The sequence below is a fragment of the Coenobita brevimanus genome, chromosome 32, assembly GCF_032717465.1.
Source record: "Coenobita brevimanus isolate Jiangsu-jjx chromosome 32, ASM3271746v2, whole genome shotgun sequence".
Lineage (NCBI taxonomy): Eukaryota > Metazoa > Arthropoda > Malacostraca > Decapoda > Coenobitidae > Coenobita > Coenobita brevimanus.
In genome coordinates this window covers 16,483,019-16,505,131 of record NC_136985.1, presented here as the reverse complement: position 1 = coordinate 16,505,131, position 22,113 = coordinate 16,483,019, and the positions used below count along the sequence as shown (strand labels likewise).

The 22,113-nt window shown below is 43.8% G+C and overlaps 1 protein-coding gene and 1 non-coding gene across 2 annotated transcripts; both read left to right on the top strand.

Moving 5' to 3' along the window:
• Window positions 1-6,257: 6,257 nt before the first annotated feature.
• LOC145395603 (uncharacterized) lies at window positions 6,258-8,204 on the top strand. Its single transcript, XM_080269173.1, has 2 exons — window positions 6,258-7,589; window positions 8,001-8,204. Exons 1-2 carry the CDS (start codon window positions 6,258-6,260, stop codon window positions 8,202-8,204), a joined length of 1,536 nt encoding a protein of 511 aa, XP_080125299.1.
• Window positions 8,205-20,331: 12,127 nt separating this feature from the next.
• Window positions 20,332-20,450, top strand: LOC145395695 (5S ribosomal RNA). Its single transcript, XR_013896660.1, has one exon. It is a non-coding gene; the product is annotated as a 5S ribosomal RNA (ribosomal RNA).
• Window positions 20,451-22,113: the final 1,663 nt, after the last annotated feature.

Here is a 22,113-nt window from a genome sequence, read left to right as displayed (position 1 = left end):
TAGCGGCTGCCTCAATTACTTTTGCATGTTGGGGATGTACCTTCATGTCTTCCTGCATTTGCTTGAGGAGATTAGTTAATCCTATAAGTGATGCAGAATTGGAATGTTGGCAACAGTATTGAATAAGCCGTTGGCTAAACGTGTCAAACGTTTGCCAATCTTCGAAGTGCCCTGCATGAATAGCGGCTCCTATTAATGATCTGCCATGATGGAGTCGACTGAGAAGATATGAAATTTTCAAGGGTTCCTTTACAATCTGGTGATTATGAAGGTCGTTTTCAACCTCTTTGAGGAAATCTTAAATCGAAACAGTACTATCTTCTGTAAATCTGGGTCTATTCACATCATCTAAATATATGGATTGTGGAGGTGGAGGGTTCTGAGTCGCCATCGTAAGAAGAGGGTGAGACCACGAAGGTGAGGAAGTAGGCACGGTAGTGAACTGAGACGGTGTGTGGGAAGGAAGTCTCGTGGCGGTAGTGGTGTGTGTATATGTAGTAGTAGGGAGGGATAAAGACTGTGGAGAAGACTGAGTGGTTTCAGGAGAATCGGTTGGAGAAGATGATAGAGTATCTGGAGTTAATATATCTGGATTTAGGGTAGGAGTAACAGGTTTAGTAGAAACAGGTAGGGAACTTACTGTTGGTTTGGTATAAGATCTGCCACTGCGAAGTTTTACATTATCACTTACAGCGTTATCTGTGTTACCGTCAGTTTCAATAGGTGAGAGATCTACCTTTTTAAAAAAGGACATTAACAGAGTAGGAAGTAAGCAAATAAAACTAAATGAACAAATGGATGAATAAATGAGAATAAATAAATAAAAATATTTGTCTTCTTAGTATAATAGGAAAAGTGTATGGTAGGATACTTATAGACAGAGTTAGAGAAAGAACAGAGAAATTAGTTGGAGAAGAACAGGGAGGCTTTAGGAAGGGAAGAGGTTGTGTAGATCAGATATTCATTCTTAGATCTTTAGTGGATAAGTTTCTAGAGAAGGGAAAGAAGTTGTATGCGGCTTTCATGGATTTGGAGAAAACATATGACAGGGTGGATAGACAAGGATTGTGGAAAGTGTTAAGAATATATGGAGTAGATGGGAAGTTGTTGAATGCTGTGAAGAGTATGTACGATGGTGCGAAGGCTGCAGTGCGTGTGGATGGTGAACTAAGTGAATTTTTCTCTTTGAAAGTTGGGTTGAAACAGGGATGTGTCATGTCTCCATGGTTGTTCAATCTGTACATGGATGGGGTAATAAAAGAGGTACAAGGTAGGGTAGTGGATGTTGGAGTGGCCCTGGTGAGAGAGGATAGTGTTTGGAAACTCCCTGTACTGTTGTTTGCAGATGATACTGTGTTGTTGAGTGAAGACGAAGGGGAGCTGCAAGGCTTGGTGGATGAGTTTGAGAGAGTGTGTAAGAAACAGAACCTAAAGGTGAATGTAGGGAAGAGTAAAGTGATGGTCTTTGAGAGAGGTGAAGTTAGTGAATGTACAGCGAGGTTGGATGGTGAGGAATTGGAAAATGTGAGTACGTTTAAGTATTTGGGTAGTGTGACGAGTAAGGATGGAGATTTGGAGGGTGAAGTGCTTGAAAGGGTACAGCAGGGAAGAAAGGTTGCTGGTTCCTTGAAAGCAGTGATAAGAAACAGGGAAGTGAGCATGGAAGTGAAAAAGTTACTACATGACAGTATTGTGATACCAACTCTACCGTACGGAAGTGAAGCTTGGACATTGTTGGAAGGACACAAGTCAAGAGTGAGAGCAGTGGAAATGAGTTATTTAAGAGGAGCCTGTGGAGTCACGTGGAGAGACAGGCTGACGAATGAGGATATAAAGGAGCGTTGTGGTGTGGATGTGGATGTGATAGGAAGCGTTATGAGGAACACACTGAGGTGGTTTGGGCATGTGGAGAGGATGGAGGGTGAAAGACTGACGAAGAGAGTTTATGTGAGTGAGGTGGAGGGGGGAAGAGGGATGGGGAGGCCGAGGATGAGATGGAGGGATGGGGTGGAGAGGTATATGAGAGAGGGGGGTGTGAGTTGGGAGCAGGGCAGTGAAATGGCGGGTGACAGGGCGACTTGGAGGCGATTTGTTTGTGGCCACCCCAAACGGGATTGAGGCGTCTGGTAATAGATAGATAGATAGATTTGTAATCTGTGAAGAAATGATTTATATACAATGAATATGAGCGAATATGAATGCGTTATTTACAGCTGAGTATGAGTGGGAGAAAATGGGATGAAGTAGGAGTGAGTGAACGAAAAATTCTGACTGAATGAAAAATGAGGGACAAAAATGCAATGAATGGATGAGAGTAAATGGTGAAAATATCACAATCAATAGAGACAGCTTGGCTTCTCTGTAGAAAGGGATTAATCAATGTGATGGAATGGGGAATTGCATGAAAATGCAGGTAGGAAATACTTTGTAGTGAGATGTGGTCTGTCCGAAGGCTGGAGAAAAATGAGGCTCTCGTCTCTTCGTGATTGGGTGGAAGTGTCCGTGACGTCACTGGGTGCAGCTCTTCATTGGGCAGAACGAGAAGCTGATAGGAGCAGGAGACTGTGATGTAGCTCGGTGTGACTGGCCACGCTCCCTGGGTGACGTCGGTGTGTGTGGTGGGTGGGGAAAACGATGGCGTAATGGCGTCGGGCGGCGGTTGGGGGCTGCTTCCTGGAGTGGGGTCTGGGGTGGAGTTTGTGGGGGCTGAAACTAACCGTTACAGCAGGCTGGACAGGAACACAGGCAGGCAGGCAAAGGCAGGTTGTAGGTTGATAGGAGCAGGAGCTTTGCGTGGTTCACTGGTTGTGGTGGCGTGGTGATAGGTGGGATGTTGATGTGGAGGATATTCCCAAAATTACATTAAAACTGCCAGAACGATTCCACACCAAGACTGCAAACAGGGCTGGAGGCTAGGGCGGAGATAGGCTGTGTGTCGTCGTGGGAAGAACAGCAGACAGTAGCATGGGAAGAACTGGCCCACAGAAGACGTAATTCACTATTATCCCACTCGCCTTCCACCAAATGTTAAAGCTCTGTCGATGGCCCCCTTTACGTCACTTGCAGGTAAAGGCAAAGTCTTGTAGTAGTTTTCTGACAATATATTAAACACCGTCTTGAATCAATATACAGCGATGGTGGACAATTGCACGTCCAACCCCAGACCCGTTTGGACAGCTACTGATCGCCGGTTACCACCGGCTAGAGAGAGAGAGAGGCGGTGCGGCTACGGAAGTCGTGACTCATACCTTGTATACATAATACTGAGCGAGCATTGACGCCCTACTTGGATCGTACTTACAACTACTTACGTACTATATTTACATACTATATAATATCTACAAAAAGGTTACAAACATATGTTCATGTATGTGTACAGTGATTTATGGTGCTAAAGTACTCTAGTTGGATCTGCGGGTGTTGGGGTCTTTGCCCAGGAGAGTTGAGTGGGATCGCTGGGTGGATTGGAAGCAGAAAGAGGTCTTTGGGCAGGAGAGTTGAGTGAGATGGCTGGGTGGATTGGAAGCGGAAAGAGGTAGCGGTTGCAGCGTACCGGCTTTATCAGCTCTTGGGTGCAGGAAAGCAGAGGCATTGGCCTTTTTTCTTGCCTTCACGGGTTGTGATACCGTGTCATTCTTTGCCAACAAAGGTAAGATGACAGCCTGGAAGGCATGGGAGGTCTTTCCTGACATCACAGCCAGCTTTCATTCTCTGTCCACCAAACCTGCATCTGTCTACAGTGAATTCCACAAACTAGAATGGTTCATGGCAGTGGTGTATGACAAGACAATGGACTTGAAGTCTGTGAATGACGTGCACAGGTTCTTATTCCCGAAGAGGGCAAGGACAATTGAACACATTCCTCCCACAGCTGATGCTCTTGAGGAACATACCGTAAGAGCATAGTACCAGGCTGGACATGTTTGGGGCCAAGCTTTAGTTTCCTAACCAGAGCTCCCATCACCATCTGTCTGGGGTTGGCAGAAACTCAACAGTACTTTGCACCCTGTATGGACAAAGTTGCCTGTTGTCCAGAACACCTGCTCAGAATTAATCAGTTGCCACTGTAAAACTGTTTGCAAAGGGAACTGCAAGTACTACAAGGCTAACTTGCCATGTACGTCATTATCTGACTGCGATGGACATTGTTTTAATATCTGAATTTCATCAAAAAGACATGCAATAGATATTTGCCATTGTATCAGAGTTATAACGGAAATGGGCTTCAGCAGGTAGCCACCTTGAATTCCAAGATGGCCGACCTTCCACATCGGACAGTGATTCCATTGGATTGCCAGACCCTGAAAACATAGGGTTAGTCATTGGAGTTATGTTGCTGTCTATCATAGTATTGGAGTTATTGAAGAAAATAGGAGTTCAAAGGCGACCATCTTGAAATCCAAGATGGCCGACCTTTGCCGGGTCAGAAAAATCATTCCATTCAAGTTCCAGACCCTAAAAACCTGGGGTTAGCCATTGGAATTATGTTTCTGTCTATGATATTATTGGAGTAATTGAAGAAAATATGGGTTGAAAGGCAGCCATTTTGAAATCCAAGATGGTGACCATCAGGGGCCCAAGATTTTGGAGGTCCATCTCAGAAAATGATTGTCTGGGTCCCTTCTACAACTGTGCAAAATTTGGTGTTTTCCTTTCCTGAAAAAGTGAACGATTGCCTTATCCGCTGGACTAGTAAAACCACTAACTCAGAGACAAACGGCCACCCCTTATGGGTTTATGGTTTGGCTCTAGATAGATATAGGGGGTAGGGTGGCTCAGTGGTAGAGTGCCAAACTTGGGACCAGGGGTCGTTAGTTCGAACCACGCCCGGTAGCTGCCATGTCGGGAGGGGTAGCACCCTCTTTTTACCTAGCAAGGCTATATGATCTAGTGAGGTCTAGCTCGGGAGAACATTTTCCCTTTTCTAGATCGATAGATAGACACACTCCTGTCATTGTTTCTTAATTTTGCTTCATCCCTTAACTACCTGGAAGTCATCACTATCATCATAGCTTGGTCTCATCCTTGACCACCCTTGTTTCTAAATTACCTGCCATGCCTAACACTTCTGCTGCCACTTACTCTGCCATACCAGCCTCTCTTTCCCACTCATATAACCAGTCCTTTACATTAATGACTTCGCTCTTTCTTCAAATTTCTCTACTAAGCATACCTGCTGAAATGCAAATTATTATTATTATTTTTTTTTTTTATTATTTTTTTTTTTTGACTAGATGCATGCAAAATGAGGGCTCACTGGGCAGTGTTTTTAAATTCATATAGATTCTTGTCTAATGGCAGCTCTTGTTGCAGGTCCACAGCTGAAATTGACTCTGCAAAGCACAGCTAAGCAGTGTGGTCATCAGAGAGCCACCTGAGTAATATATACATGGTAAAGTGTTGACATTATATAGGCACATGTTGTGTTGTCTCAGTACAGTACTGTACATCCTACATGAGGTGCCTCTTCCAAATATATGTGGCTTATACTCTCTCTTGATAATATCTTTCATTGTAAGAAGTGTGAATCACTGGATGAGTGGTAGGAGTTGATCCAGGATCATTTAGCTGTTGTGATATCCTTTGCATTTACTGCTGTACAACCGCTGCATAGACACTGGATAAGGACTAGTAAAATAAGGAACCCAGTGGTATTTTAGACTGCATTAATAGCTTAAAACTCAGCAGTGAACTATTTATTTGAAAATATGGTTCCATAGTACTTGCAAGTGCAGAAGCAGTTATTGTTCAGTAATAATGACCTTTGTATCAGCAGTATTGTTCAGTGGAGACTAGTTTATGGCAGGAATTAAGAGAGTTTGGGGGAATCTTATGACAGGATGATAAAGGAAGAACCAGATGTAAAGATATATAGAGTCTGAGGTAGGTGACAAAATAGTGTAGGTGGCAAAAGATGAACCAGATGTAAATTTGAGTATGAGGTGGATGACAGAATAATGGAAGTGGTAAAGGAAGAACCAGGTCTAAAGTTACAGTGTGAAGTGCGTAACAGAATAATGGAGGTGGTAAAGGAAGAACCAGGTCTAAAGTTACAGTGTGAAGTGAGTAACAGAATAATGGAGGTGGTAAAGGAAGAACCAGGTCTAAAGTTACAGTGTGAAGTGAGTAACAGAATAATGGAGGTGGTAAAGGAAGAAACAGATGTAAAGTTAGAGTGTGAGGTGCATGACAAAATAATGGAGGTGGTAAAGGAAGAACTAGATGTAAAGTCAGAGTGTGAGGTGGATGACAAAATAATGGAAGTTGTAAGCGAAGAAACACATGTAAAGTTAGAATGTGAGATGAGTGACAAAATGTTCCTCAGTGACAATGAGACTGTCCTGGATGCAGTGTCTTCAGCTGAAGTTAAACAGTTCAGATGTTTGGAGCGTGATAAAACCTTTCCTTTTAAGAAAAGTCTTAAACAACATGCAGTTGTTCATTCAGGAGTGAAGAATTTTGAGTGTGATGAATGTGGTAAACGATTTGCACAGAAGGGTGGTCTTACTCAGCACCTATTAATTCATTCAGGAGTGAAGAATTTCAAATGTGATGAATGTGGTAAACTATTTGCACATAAGGGTGATCTCACCAAACACCTATTACTTCATTCAGGAGTGAAGAATTTCAAGTGTGATGAGTGTGGTAAACGATTTGCATGGAAGGTTGATCTCACCCGCCACATATTAATTCATTCAGGAGTGAAGAAGTTCAAGTGTGATGAATGTGGTAAACTATTTGCACATAAGGTTGCTCTCACCCGTCACATATTAATTCATTCAGAAGTGAAGAAGTTCAAGTGTGATGAATGTGGTAAACTATTTGCACATAAGAATATTCTCACCAGACACCTATTAATTCATTCAGGAGTGAAGAATTTCAAGTGTGATGAATGTGGTAAACTATTTGCACAAAAGGTTGATCTCACCCGTCACATATTAATTCATTCAGGAGTGAAGAAGTTCAAGTGTGATGAATGTGGTAAACTATTTGCACATAAGAATATTCTCAACAGACACCTATTAGTTCATTCAGGAGTGAAGAATTTCAAGTGTGATGAATGTGGTAAACGATTTACACTGAAGGAAAATCTCATCAAACACCTATTAATTCATTCAGAAGTGAAGAATTTCAAGTGTGATGAATGTGGTAAACTATTTGCACAGAAGGATGGTCTCACCCGTCACATATTAATTCATTCAGAAGTGAAGAATTTCAAGTGTGATGAATGTTGTAAACTATTTGCATATAAGAGTAGACTCACCAAACACCTATTAATTCATTCAGGAGTGAAGAATTTCAAGTGTGATGAATGTGGTAAACTATTTGCATATAAAAGTGATCTCACCAAACACCTATTAATTCATTCAGGAGTGAAGAATTTCAAGTGTGATGAATGTGGTAAACGATTTGCACAGAAGGTTGCTCTTACTCATCACATACTAATTCATTCAGGAGTGAAGAATTTCAAGTGTGATGAATGTGGTAAACGATTTGCACAGAAGGCTGCTCTCACCCGTCACATATTAATTCATTCAGGAGAGAAGAATTTCAAGTGTGATGAATGTGGTAAACTATTTGCACATAAGGTTGCTCTTACTCATCACATATTAATTCATTCAGGAGTGAAGAAGTTCAAATGTGATGAATGTGGTAAACTATTTGCACAGAAGGGTGATCTCACCCGTCACATATTAATTCATTCAGGAGTGAATTTCAAGTGTGATGAATGTGGCAAACAATTTCCACATAAGGTTGCTCTCACCCATCACATATTAATTCATTCAGGAATGAAGAAGTTCAAGTGTGATGAATGTGGTAAACTATTTGCACAGAAGGTTGATCTCACCCGTCACATATTAATTCATTCAGGAGTGAAGTTCAAGTGTGATGAATGTGGTAAACTATTTGCACGTAAGAGTAATCTCACCGAGCATATATTAATTCATTCAGGAGTGAAGTTCAAGTGTGATGAATGTGGTAAACTATTTGCACGTAAGAGTATTCTCACCAAACATCTATTAATTCATTCAGGAGTGAAGAATTTCAAGTGTGATGAATGTGGTAAACTATTTCCATATAAGAGTAGTCTCACCAATCACCTATTAATTCATTCAGGAGTGAAGAATTTCAAGTGTGATGAATGTGGTAAACGATTTGCACGTAAGGGTGATCTCACCAGACACCTATCAATTCATTCATAAGGGAAGAATTTCAAGTGTGATAAATGTGGTAAACAGTTTGGTCACAGAGGCAGTCTCACCACTATCTATCTATCTATCTGTCAATAGCCTGACGCCCTAATCCCGCAAAAGGTGGCCGCAGACAAAACGCTTCCAAGTCGCTCTGTCACCCACCATTTGACTACCCTCCCCCCAACTCACCCCCCGCCTCCCTCATATACCTCTCAACTCCATCCCTCCACCTCATCCTCGGTCTACTCCTCCCTCTCCCTCCCTCCACCTCACCTACATACACCCTCTTAGTCAGTCTTTCATTCACCATTCTCTTCACATGTCCAAACCACCTCAATGTATTTCTCCTAATCTTCTCAACCACATCCACATCCACACCACAACGTTCCTTCACTTCTTCATTTGTCAACCTGTCCCTCCATGTCACTCCACATGCTCCTCTCAAGTAACTCATTTCCACTGCTCTCACTCTTGACTTGTTCCCCTCTTGCAAGGTCCATGCCTCGCTTCCATACGTCAGGGTAGGAATCACAGTACTATCATGCAGTGACATCTTAACTTCCATACTCACCTCCCTATTTCTCATCACTGCCTTCAGTGTACCAACAACCTTCCTTCCCTGCTGTACCCTTTCATGCACTTTATCCCCCAAAGTTCCATCCTTACTCATCACACTACCCAAATACTTGAATGCACTCACATTCTCCATATCCTCACCATCCAACCTCACTGCACACTCTGTGACTTCATTCCTCTCAAACACCATAACTTTACTTTTGTTTACATTAACTTTCAGCTTCCTCCTCCTACACACTGTCCCAAATTCATTCACCAAACCTTGCAACTCCCATTCATCTTCACTCAACAATACTGTATCATCAGCAAACAGCAACACCGGAATCTTCCAAATCTCACCCTCATTCATTAGAACCACCGTCACATCCATTGCCCTTCCCTGCACCTCCTTTACAACCCCATCCATGTATATATTAAACAGTCATGGAGACATTACACAACCCTGTTTCAGTCCCACATTGAGATCAAAGAACTCACTCAGCTCACCATCCACTCGCACCGCAGCCCTAGCTCCCTTGTACATACTCTTCACAGCACTCAACAATTTCCCCTCCACTCCATATATTCTTAATACCTTCCACATACCTTGCCTATCTATTCTGTCATAAGCTTTCTCGAAGTCCATGAAGGCAGCATACACTTTCCTTCCCTTCTCTAGATACTTCTCCACTAAACATCTTAGAACAAATATCTGATCTACACACCCTTTTCCCTTCCTAAATCCCCCTTGTTCTTCTCCAACTAACTCCTCTGTCATATGCCTAACCCTATCAATGGGTATTCTGCCATATATTTTACCAGTCACACTAAGAAGGCAAATACCCCTATGGTTACCACATACTTCTCTCTCCCTTTTTCCTTTCTATAAAGGAACAATTATACCTGATTTCCAGTCGTGGAACCCTTCCCTCTTCCCAAACCAATCTACGCAACTTCCATATCCACTCCACAACAATCTCACCCCCATAACTAAGCATTTCACCACACACTCCATCAATTCCTGGGGCCTTTCCCAACTTGATCTTCTTCATCGCTTCCACTACTTCCGCCCTACTGATCTCTTCCTTCCTCCTCTCATCCCTTCATCTCCCAGCCATTCCCCAACCACTTATACTCACACTGCTGTCACTCTCTACATTCAACAAATCCTCAAAGTGCTCCTTCCATCTCCTCAATTTCTCTCTCTTCTCCACCAACAATCTATTATTCCTATCTTTCACTCCCCTACTATTTCCCCTTTCACACTGCCGTTCTTTACCTCCTTCCAAAACAATTTCTTACTCTCCCTCCATTTCACACTCAGATTCCTCCCAAACTCTTCATCCACTTTCTTCTTACTCTCCTTCACCAGTCTCTTAACCTCCCTTCTCCTGCTCACATATACCTCTCTCTTCTCTCTCTCATCTTCTCCCCTACCTCTACTCGCCAACCATTCACCATATGCCTTCTTCTTTTGTTCCACAGCTCGTTTCACCTCATCATTCCACCATGCTGTCCCTTGCACACCCTTGCATCTCCTCCTCACTCCACAAACCGCCTCACACGCTGCACCTATCTCTTCCGTGAATATCTTACATACGTCTTCCACCCCTTCCATCTGCTCTAGCTCATACCTTCCCAATCTTTCTTCCACTATGCTCTTATACTCTGTCATTTTCTCACTATCTTGCAATTTCTCCACTCTTCTCACAGGAGCTGCTTCCTCCTGTCTTCCCCTTCGCCTCCTCAACCACTTTCTTTGCAACTTTACCTTGGCCATCACTAAGTGATGGTCCGAGACTCCATTTCCCCACCCTCTCCACACTCTTGCATCCAACACTTGTCTTCTCATTCGCACATCCACACACACGTAGTCTATCATTGCCTTTCGTTCAACAAGTTCACCATCCATCCTCCTCATCACTCTCCATGTATACCGGTGGATCATCTTATGACGAAAGTAGGTGTTGGCTATTGCCAACCCTTTACAAGCACAGATGTCCACCAAAGCACTACCATTCCCATCTACTTCAGCTGGCACACCCCACTGACCAACCACTCCATCCACTCGTACATTCCCAACTTTGCCATTCGTGTCTCCAATCAACAGCACTCTCTCGCTCCTCTCAAACTTGTCCATACATGCTTCTACTCTCGCCCAAAACTCATCTTTTACTCTTGCCACTCGATCCTCTGTTGGAGCATACTCGCATACAATCGCCCATGCTTGTATACCTACTTTCATCCTTACCCATACAATCCTTGCACCCACTGTTCCATACTCTCTTATATTTTCCTTCCACTTCTTGCTTATCATCAGACATACTCCCTCTCTTGCCCTCTCATTCTCACTGACTCCCACACATATACCTAAACCATATTCCCATTCTCTCACCCTTTCACCTTACCATTTAGTTTCAGTCAGTCCACATATATCCACTTTTGCATCCTCAAGCACCTGAACAATCTCTCTCTCTTTCACTTCATCATTCACTCCTCTCACATTCCATGTTCCCACCCTAAGAATGTCCTCTGTCCGTTTCTTAGTCGTCAACGTATGGTACGTCCGGGTCCGAGGCGCTTTGTTTGCTTTTTTAGTTCTTTTTACGGGGTGGGGCACTAACCCACCACCAACCCTTTTAGTCGCCTCGTACGACAAGCAGGGATACTGGGGGAGTATTCTGAAAACCCCCCTACCCCCAGGGCTACAAGATACACAATCTGTTAATTAAAATTTACGAAAAAAATGTTTGTGCACATTGTTAATTTTATACTGTATTAAATTTAATTTAAATTTTATCGGTTCTCCGGTATCCTTTTGTGAGGCGCGCACATGTGAATGGGGGGGGGGAGGAATGCGGTCTTGAGGGGACAATGAGCTGAGGCAGTTGACCGAGTGTGAGTCACGGGAACACATTGACTGAGTGAAAGCACAGTTTTCTTTCTTTACTCTTCCACCATGGCTCCAAAGCACAAACATACGGTGCTAACCATAGGTGAAAAACTTGAATTACTAGAAAAATTAGAAAAAGGTGTTCCAATGTCTCGATTAAGTGAGGAATATGGTTTTGCAAAACAAACAATCAGCGATATAAAGAGAAACAAAGCCAAACTTCGTGGTTTTGCTGCCAAGGCAGGTGGAAGTGGAACTGGAAGTGCAGGTCCCAGTTCCCAGGTGAAGCGTAAGATCGTTATTTATATAATTTCTGGAAGATCCGGATTTTTCGAGATCCGGACAGGGTTATAGCCCCAATTAGTCCGGATCTTTGAGGGTTTACTGTATAGTTATGATAAATGTGGCCATGTGGAGGGGATGGAGAGTGAGAGACTGATGAGGAGAGTGTATGTGAGTGAGGGGGAGGGGGAGAGAGGGAGGGGGAGGCCGAGGATGAGGTGGAGGGACGGAGTGGAGAAGTATTTGAGGGAGGGAGGTGTGAGCTGGGAGCAGGGCAGTGAAATGGCGGGGGACAGGGTGACATGGAGGCAATTTGTTTGTGGCCACCCTGTATGGGATTAAGGTGTCTGGCAATAGATAGATAGATAAATATGACTAAGCTTGAAGAAGAAATCAGGCTTTAACCAGGCATCCCCTGTTTCCTTGCTCGCTGTTGTTGTGGGGGGGCTTCAGAGACGTCGATTGGGTCTTGACGAGTGGCGGAGCTATGGTGGGGTCTCTACTCTGCCCTCTCCCCTCTCCTTGGGTCCTTGTCACTGCCTCATCTTATTTTGCAATGCTCTTTTTCCTATTGCTTCTTCCTTCCTTTTCCCCTATCATCACCAAATAGTGGAGGCCTTTAGTGTTGATACTAGTCTCCGCCCCTTTGTCATTTCGGGTGAGACTGCTTCCTCCCCACGTGTTTGCCGTGCGTGGCGACCTATATATTGCTTGCGCCCCACTATCTGGGAGCTGAGTCCACCATGGGGCAGGGTGCAGTTCCCTGCCGTGGGCAACACGCTCCTTTAGTAGGTGGGTTGGCATAAGACGGGCAGCCCAGTGTGGACCCGCCGGGCAAATCAGCTGGCCATGTGTTGGCTCAGTCAACCTTGGCTAGGGTCAAGCAGGCCCTGTTTGGTGGGCACCGCATTGGCCCATAGTGTAGTGCCCAGAAGTGATAATGAGTTGTATCTAGTTTATTTTATATGACCAAAAGTTCGGTTAAGTGAGAGAGAGTGGCCGAGGCATGGCTGTTACCATGCGGACGTGTCCAGAACATAGATTAATTACCTAGTTGCTAAGTCATTTTTTTTTTCCCTACTGTAATTTACTAGTATTAAGTCTCTTTATAATATAACACTCGAGTGAGATGGGAACATGTGCTTTTGTTCACATAATCCAGCATAATGTACGCATGCGCAAGGTGATGTAAAGCACGATAATTTTCATTATTTTTCGATGTAAGGGTATAAAGAAAGAAGTGTTGCTGAGTAATTATTGTAACTAGAGAATGTTATTTTTTTTTGAGTAATCGATTGTAAGGGGAAAGACATCACGCTGAGTCTGTCTCGAGTCTGTAATAATTAAAATCTTAATTATGTATGCTGTCATCCCCCCCCCCCCCTCTTGCACCACGCAATTTTGGCGCATCTCACTCGCTCACCGGCCGTGATAGATGGCAGTTGGTCGGTACGGTCGTCATCCTCACTCCCTCCCCCCCTCCAAGGAATTCTGAAATGTAACGGTGACGCCATTAGCCTTTGGACAAGCGAGTCCTGTGTTCCCACTCACCCCCCCTACATTTTTGAGCTGGATAGTGAATGGGTCCCAGTGTGGAGGTCGAAGTACCTGAGTGAGTCGAAGTTCAAGTGTGGAGGTTGAAATACCAGTGAGAATCCAAGTCCAGGCGTGGATGTCGAAATCCCAGTGAATCAAGGTCCCAGTTGTGGAAGTTAAGGTCAGGAGTGGCAAAGGACTGGACCAGTGAAATTTGTGCTCAGAGGGACAATTATGAAGAAACACATTGGACTGGGACAGAGGAGCTAAGTTTTGTGCATTTGATATTAGGACTATATAGAGATATATTTTTCGAACAATGTGCCAACTGATTCATGTTTAATCTGTAAAGCAAGTAGCTGGGGAAGATTTCTACTTTTTGGTCTTGTTAATACACATTCCCTCCCACTCGAACTTTATTGTTTGTTTAACCCTTGAGAACTGGTGGTACAGAGCTTACTTAGTAGTATTAATGTACAACTTAGAAGCATTCTGGGAAACTGCGAAGGTTGGGCTTGGGTTGGCCTAGTTGGAGACTGGCCTAGTCATTTTGGCATGCTACCACTCTTAACTTAGCCACTTGAAATGTAATAAACGCAACCGAAGAGGCCGCTAATGGGAGAGAGTCTCCATCAATCTGAGTTCCTGACCGTTCCAGTACACAGTGGTCATAAATAGTGACTTGTTTTCTGCCCCTTTTGACCATGTAAAAGTCTTGATCGCAGAGGTGACACTACAATAGCTGCCACTCCACACCAAACCGTGTCCGCGTGTACCACTCCCGCTGTCCCTGGGGCTGTTGGGTGAGTTGGATACAACATCAGCCTCCCCTTGTTGGGCTCCATGGTGGGTGGGGGGTGGGGTGGTGAAGTCTACCAATACACATTATATGGATACAATTACATCTTCTCACCCGATTATGTTGATGACCCAGGACTCCCCTTTGACTGTGGCCTGAACTTCTTCCCCTTCCTCTACACGTTCAGTTACATTAAACACCTCATCCTCCCCACCCACTGTGTCTTCCACTCTTCCAGCTTCTGCTCTGTCTACTTCAGTCAGTCCTTCTACTATTGTCACACTTCATCCTTACCTTCCTCCTTCACCTCCTGTCTCTAATCCTTCTATGTTCTCTGTCTCCCTCTCCTGACCTCATCCTTCTTCCTATGTACCTGCCTCGTCCCTCACCTTCTCAATTTTCGGTTCACAGACACGGTCAAAATTTTTCAGTGTCCATGATAGGACCAACGACCTCTCACTCTACCTCTCTCTACTTTGACAAGTAGGCAGGGATGTCACCTTCTCGGCCGGTCCGAATGGTTCCCGCCTCCTTGTCGTTCACAGTGCTGCCCAAGCCGAGAAAGTGACATCCCTGGTCGGCAATGCAGGACAACCCATCTTCGTGTCCTTAGGCATCCAGCTCAATTCTGCCACTGGCACCGTCCGTTTACCATCTTCGATGTCCTTCGGCCAGAGGGCTTTCACAGATTGCTCTAATGACATTGAGCTAATCCTTTCAGAACAGCTTCATCCAATACATTCAGTCCATTGTTATACAATTCCTCCTCGTGGACGATGCCGAGAGCCTGCTAATATCATAAAAATAGTTTTTGCTTTTAGCGATCTGCCCCCCACAGTCATCATTGGAAGCACTGTTCTCCAAGTATGTGAGTATATTCCATCTCCTCGCCAGTGCACATCTTGTTGGCGCTTTGGCCATCCAGCCAAATACGGCCATTCATCTGCAATCTGTGCCAGCTGTGCGCTGGCCAGTCATACCACCTCAGAATGCATTTCCATCATCCGATGCTGCCCTAACTGTCAGAGTAGCTATTCTGCCACCTACCAACAATGTCCCGTCTACCTCTTCGAAGTAGAAGTGTCCAGCATCGGCTGGAAAACTGGCCTCTCCCTTCGTGAGGCTCGTTGCAGAGTTCGCGGCCTCGGTCACCATCCGAACGTTACCTATGCACATGTAGCTCGTTCTCCTCCCATAGTAACTTCTAGTACCAGAACTGGTTCTTCCCCTTCTGCACCTATCTCTGTATCTGCCACCCCTTCTTCCTCTCCTCCCACCTCTCGTCTTCCCACCTCTCGCTCTGTCCCTACCCCTGTGACTGTTGGCTCCTCTTCCCTTCCTCCTAGTACTCCTATTTCCACCTCTCCCTCCTCTCTACCTAACCCCCCCTCTACCTGAGTCCTCCCCTTACAGACTGCTCTTGATCCTGTCTCTATTTCTTTCTCTGTTTTAGATTTCTTTACCCCTACCTCCTCTCCATCCCCTTCCTTACCTGTTCCCTCTCCTTGTCCATTCCCCCATTCCCAACCTCATCTCTCCTCTCGCTCCTCCAGTTCTGTTTCTCATACTGGCCGTTTGGTGCCTCTGGCCCAACGTCCTGTCCGACCCCCATCCTCCTCTAGTGGTTAGCGCAGACTACCCATCGCATTGGACTGTAAATCTCTCTTGCCCATCCTCCTACTTCTCCGGCTCGTAAAGTTCGCGCAACGAATACCCACCCCTCTCGTTCGATACACTCTACCGCGTCGAAGTCCACATTTCAGCAGTCTCCTCAGTCATGTCCCTGGACTGCCCCACCACCGGCTGATTGTAACACAAAACCCTCTGTTGATGACAGTGAAACCATCCCCAAGATTATGGATTACATTTTAACTTCTACACCATATTCAGTAGACAATGCCGTACCCTCTCTGTTGAAGTTCATCCTGTACCGCCTGATCTCCCTCCTACTCCTTTCCCTCCTTCACCTTCTGTCCCCTCCTCCTCTCTGCCCCCCTCCTTTTCCACTTCTTCCAATACTCCTTCCCCTCTATCTCTCCTTATGCCTCCAGGCTATGGTGGCCGTCCTGCTTGTCCACCACTTCCACCTCTGCCCCTCTTCGTACTATCGTAATGACTCGGTAATATATGTTACTATTCTGTATTATATTTTACTTAAGGATGGAAGTTTGGAGGGTGAGGTGCTTGAAAGGGTACAGCAGGGAAGAAAGGTTGCTGGTTCCATGAAAGTGGTGATAAGAAACAGGGAAGTGAGCACGGAAGTGAAAAAGTTATTACATGACAGTATTGTGATACCAACTCTAACGTATGGAAGTGAAGCTTGGACCTTGTTGGAGGGGCACAAGTCAAGAGTGAGAGCAGTGGAAATGAGTTATTTGAGAGAATCATGTGGAGTTACATGGAGAGACAGGCTGACAAATGAGGAAATGAAGGAGCGTTGTGGTGTGGATGTGGATGTGATAGGACGTGTTAGGAGAAACACACTGAGGTGGTTTGGCCATGTGGAGAGGATGGAGAGTGAGAGACTAATGAGGAGAGTGTATGTAAGTGAGGTGGAGGGTGAGAGAGGGAGGGGAAGGCCAAGGATGAGATGGAGGGATGGAGTTGAGAGATATATGAGAGAGGTGGGTGTGAATTGGGAGCAGGGCAGTGGAATGGTGGGGGACAGGGCAACATGGAGGCGATTTGTTTGTGGCCACCCCCTTAGGGATTAAGGCGTCTGGCAATAGATAGGTAGATAGATAGTAATATATTTTACTTCCTGTGTATTTATATTTTACTTTTGTGTATTATATTTTATCTTTAGTATTAATTTCCTTTTATCTTTCCTAGACTCAATTTTTCTATTATGTTTTACTTTTATTTGGTGTTTAAAGGTTTTAGTATGTCAATTTTACAATGGAGCATACGCAGTTTTACGGCCCATCACAATGACTTTCTCTGTCTTTCAGTTCACTGTCCGTCCTTAGCCTGTTTACAAGAACCCCGATTGTCTTCCCCTTTGGTACCTATACCTGGCTATTGTTTCTTGTTCTCTCCTGCTTCTCTTTCTGTTTCAGCTATCCTAGTCCACCATACAGTTCCTCTTGAATGTCGGTCCATTAACACCACTGTTTCATGTCATTTTATTTGTGTTTTTCTCAGACGTTGGATTACAGTGGTTTCTATTACAGTGGAAGCTCGATTATCCTGGCTCGGATTATCCAGCTTTCGGTATATCCGGGCCGTGACCCAATGGTTCCGTGGTACAGTAATTCATAGAATTATCCGTACGAATGCTCAGGTTTAAACAGGAAGCATCCAGTTGCTGGGGAGAGAGGCATGGATAAACCAGAGAGGGTCTTGCTCACCCTGCCCCCACCCACACCTCCTGCTCACAACTTGATCACAAGGGTGGTAGGGTGGAGTTTGGTGAGGCAACTGATACTCCTGACGTGGGTTAACCTTGCTTAACTACTTAATAATTTAACCTAATTTAACCTAACTTGACCTAACCTGGGCTCCAGTTGGGAAATTGGGAAACTAAATCCACTTTTGTGTACGATGAGTTTCTTCCTTTATGCCCGAAGCAGTCGTAGGTACAGCTTAAAGAACGTGATAAAAGACAAAATCTTTCAGCAAGAGAAGGTAATTTACTACCCTCAAAATAGAAAAACACAGAAAACAAACTGGAGGAATATGAAGTGAATTGGTGAAGTCTTTAGGCTGTACGCTTAGATGAAAAGTAATGGGTTTCCTTGTTTTAGGGGACGAAATGAAACAAGAATGTCTGCTAATAAGAAAAAAAAAAAAAATTACTCATCTCATGTGTTCTTGTAAGTTAGCATTCAGTTCTGCGTTCTCCGTTAGGTATCGCGCCTCCCAACACATTTCGGACCGACAGAGCATTATTTCTTCCTCTTACATTTACTGTTCACTCTTTTGTTCGTTCTTAAGTGTACTGTATGTATGAAAGAGACTATTAATACAAACAATAATGCATTCCATTAACCCCATCATAGCTGTCAGCCTCGAACAATGGTTTACTGTACCGGTGTCAGGGATGTTGGGTTAGGGAGAGCTATAAAAAACTACGAACAATTATGGGAAGGGAACGAAGGTCACTGGTATGTTTTCACGACCCTCCTCTACCATCTCAAACAGTCAGGCGGCCTGCCACTTCATCTCAAGATGTTTTCGCCGATATTTTTAAATGCTAATGTAACATGCACCCTAATTATGAGTAAGTTTCTTCCATTATGCCGGAAACAATCGTAGGTAAGGCTTAAGGAACGTTATGATAATAAGAAAACAAACTAGAAAAATACAGAAAACAAACTAGAGAATATGAATTGAATTGGTAAGGTTATTAGGCTGTATGCTTGGACGAAAATTTACGAGTTTCACAATTATAGGGGACGAAATGGAACAATTATGTTTACTAATAAGAAAAAATACTTTCATCTCAAGTGTTCTCATAAGGTGGTATTCAGTTCCACATTCTTTGTTCGATGTCGCTTCCCAACACATTTCGGACCGACAGAGCATACAGTTATTTCTGCTCCTTACAGTTAAGTGTACATTTATTGCACATTCTTTTGTTCGTTCGTGTATGTGTGAAAGAGACAGTATTGATACAAACAATAATGTATTCCATTAACCCCTTATGGCTGCTAGCCTTGAACAATGCTTTACTGTACCGGTGTCAGTAACGTTAAGTTAGGGAGAGCCATAAAAACTGCGAACAATTATGGGAAGGGAACGGTCACTGGTATGTTTACACGACCCTACTCTACCATCCCAAACAGCTCGGCAGTCCTTTCATCCCAGATGTTTTTGCCAATATGTTTAAATGCTAAAGTAACATGCACCCTAACTTTATGTTTAAATTCTAATGTAACATGCCCCCTAATTTTCTTTCACGAATCATAGCAAATCACAAGATGGGTTTAGGGAGGAGGGGAAAAAGCCAGGTGTACCAGACGAGTCTTTTCAAATCTGTAAGAAAAAGAAACTGACTTTATAACTTTGAAAAAATGGTTTCAAGGTCTGCCACAGGAGCACACAAATTTCTGAACTCACGAACATTGAGGATTTGAGGGGGGTAAACATACGCTTTGCTGTAAGCAGTAAAAGCACCTTACCAAATCAGTTCATCCTGATAGTCTGTTATATTTTTCTGATTATTTCTGGGTTGGTAAATAAACATTTCTTGTTAAATCTGTTTCACCGCTGTTTTTAGCTGTTCTGGTGTGACGACTCTTTGATTCGTTAACGTAACGGCAGAAGACACTGTTCTAATCTAAGTGTTTAAACCTGGCCTAACCTAGCTTAACTGCACCTAATAATGTAACCTAACCTAATCTTCAGTTGGGAAGTTGGGAAACGAAGTCCAAATTTGAGTACGATGAGTTTTGTCCTTTGTGCTGGACACAATCATAGGTACAGCTTTAGAACGAGACGATAATTACAGGAAGGAAATCTTTCAGTAAGAAAACATGATTTACCGAACTGAATATAGTTTGAAAAATACTGAAACAAGCTGGAGGAATATACATTGAACTGGAAAGGTCTTTCTGGTACTTAAAGTGTACATTTACCGGTAAATAAATCAGTCTAACAGTACAGTACTTGTGTTTTGTTTCCGCCGGATTAATCGTGCTTTCGGACTAATCGGGCACCCCTTAACACCATATAGCCCGGATAATCGGGCTATCTCTGTATTTCTTTCCCTCCCAGCCTATTGATTTTTGCCTTATCTCTTTTATTATCCCAGTTACCCATCCCAATTTTATTGGGAGATTTTAACAGTCCTCATGCATTATGGGGCGATGCCATTACTAATTCGCATGGCCTCCACCTTGAGTCTTTTATTTTTAATAATGGTATATCCTTGTTGAATACAGGAACTTCGATGCATTTTGATGCTAAAACTCGTACTTTCTCCTGTCTGGATCTCTCCTTGTGCTCACCTCTTTAGATTTCCATTGGTCTGTTCTTTCTGACGTTGTATGTAGTGATCACTTTCCTATCAAACTTTTACTACACATTGTCCGGTAATTAGACCCCCTCGATGGAGTTTTCCGAAAGCTGCCAACGGCCATACCATGTTGAGTACACCGCTTCCCGTCCGATCAGCGAGGTTAAGCAACGTTGGGTCTGGTTAGTACTTGGATGGGTGACCGTCTGGGAACACCAGATGCTGTTGGCATAACGTTCTCCCTACGTGTCAAGTGGGGTTGGTGGAGGATTAGTGCCCCTCCCTGTAAAACAATTAACTCCAAGCCTTTGGCCACCCCGTTTGGGATACATGGCGTCTGGCAATGAATGAATGACTGGCCGTCATTTACTTCTTTAACTGTTCCTGCTATAACCCCTTCTTCCTTCTCTACTGTTTTAGATATGCTCATTTATTTTACTGTGTAAGTTCTGAGTGCAGCTTTGACTGCGATTCCTAGGTCGTCCTGTCCTTTTACTTTGAAGTGTGTGCCTTGGTGGGATTCGGATTGTACTGTGCCTTTCCATGTTAAACGTGCACGTTGGAAGAGTTACCTACGCAAACGCAACACCTCGGATGAACAGAGTGCATTTCTACTGTTTAAAAAGGTCCATGCTCTTCTTTGTAAGATTGTTAAATGGGCTAAACGCCGTAGCTGGAGATTATACGTTTCCACCATTACTGCCAATACACCCATTGCTTCTGTTTAGAAATGTATATGCAAAATAGCTGGTAAACATCTTCCCATGCCTTCCCCTGTCCTCCACTTGGATGGGGAGTCAGTTGCAGATGTTCATCTAGTTGCGAATGGCTTAGGTCTTCATTTTAGTAATGTTAGTAGCGGCTCTCATCTCTTACCTGAATTCCATGCCATTGATGCTGCTACTGAATGTACGCCTGTTGTCTTTAAGCTGTCGTCTAGTCAGTCATATAACGCTCCATTCACGCTCCGTGGATTGTCCTCTGCCCTTCGTCGTTGTAAGAACACTTAGGAGGGTCCTGATGGCATACACCATAATATGCTCTGTCACCTTTCCCCCCAGGCCCTGGCCTTATTATTAGCTATTTATAATCATATCTGGACAAAGTTGTTTTTCCTCCCTCTTTTTGTAATGCTGTCATTCTCCCATTTCTTAAACTGGGAAAGCAAGGCCATGCCCCTCAAGATTATCGCCCCATTGCTCTTACTAGCTGTCTTTGCAAATTGTTTGAGCGTATGATAAATCATCGTCTTATGTGGCTCCTAGAATCCAAGCAGCTTTTTTCCTCTTCACAGTTTGGTTTTCAAAAAGCTCACGGCACCTTAACTTCCCTCCTAAATCTAGAGACTTATATCCGTTCAGCCTTTGCCACTCGGCAATCTGTTGTTGCAGTGTTCTTTGACCTTGAGAAGGCTTATGACACAGCCTGGTGCTACCATATTTTACACATAGTTCGTTCTTGTGGTATTGATGGTAACCTTGGTGATTTCTTAAAGAATTTTCTATCAGCTCGTTTTTTTAGGGTTTGTGTTCAGCATACTTATTCAGATCCATTCCCACAATATGAAGGTGTTCCCCAAGGCAGTGTTCTTAGCACTACTCTTTTTTTAATGGCAATTAATGAGCTCTTTTCTTGTCTCCCAGTTGGTGTTCGCTCTCTTTATATGTTGATGATTTTGCAATATATGCCCTTGGCGATCTTATGCAAAGTGCAGTTTCTGCTGCCTCAGAATGGGCTACTTCTCATGGCTTTTAGTTCTCTTCTGTTAAGTCTCATGCTATTACTTTTACTCATTCTCATCTTATTTCTCAACTACCTCTTTTTCTCTATGGCTCTCCTCTTCCATACAAAACCTCCACTTCCTTTTGTGGCCTTCTTTCTGACTCCTGTCTTA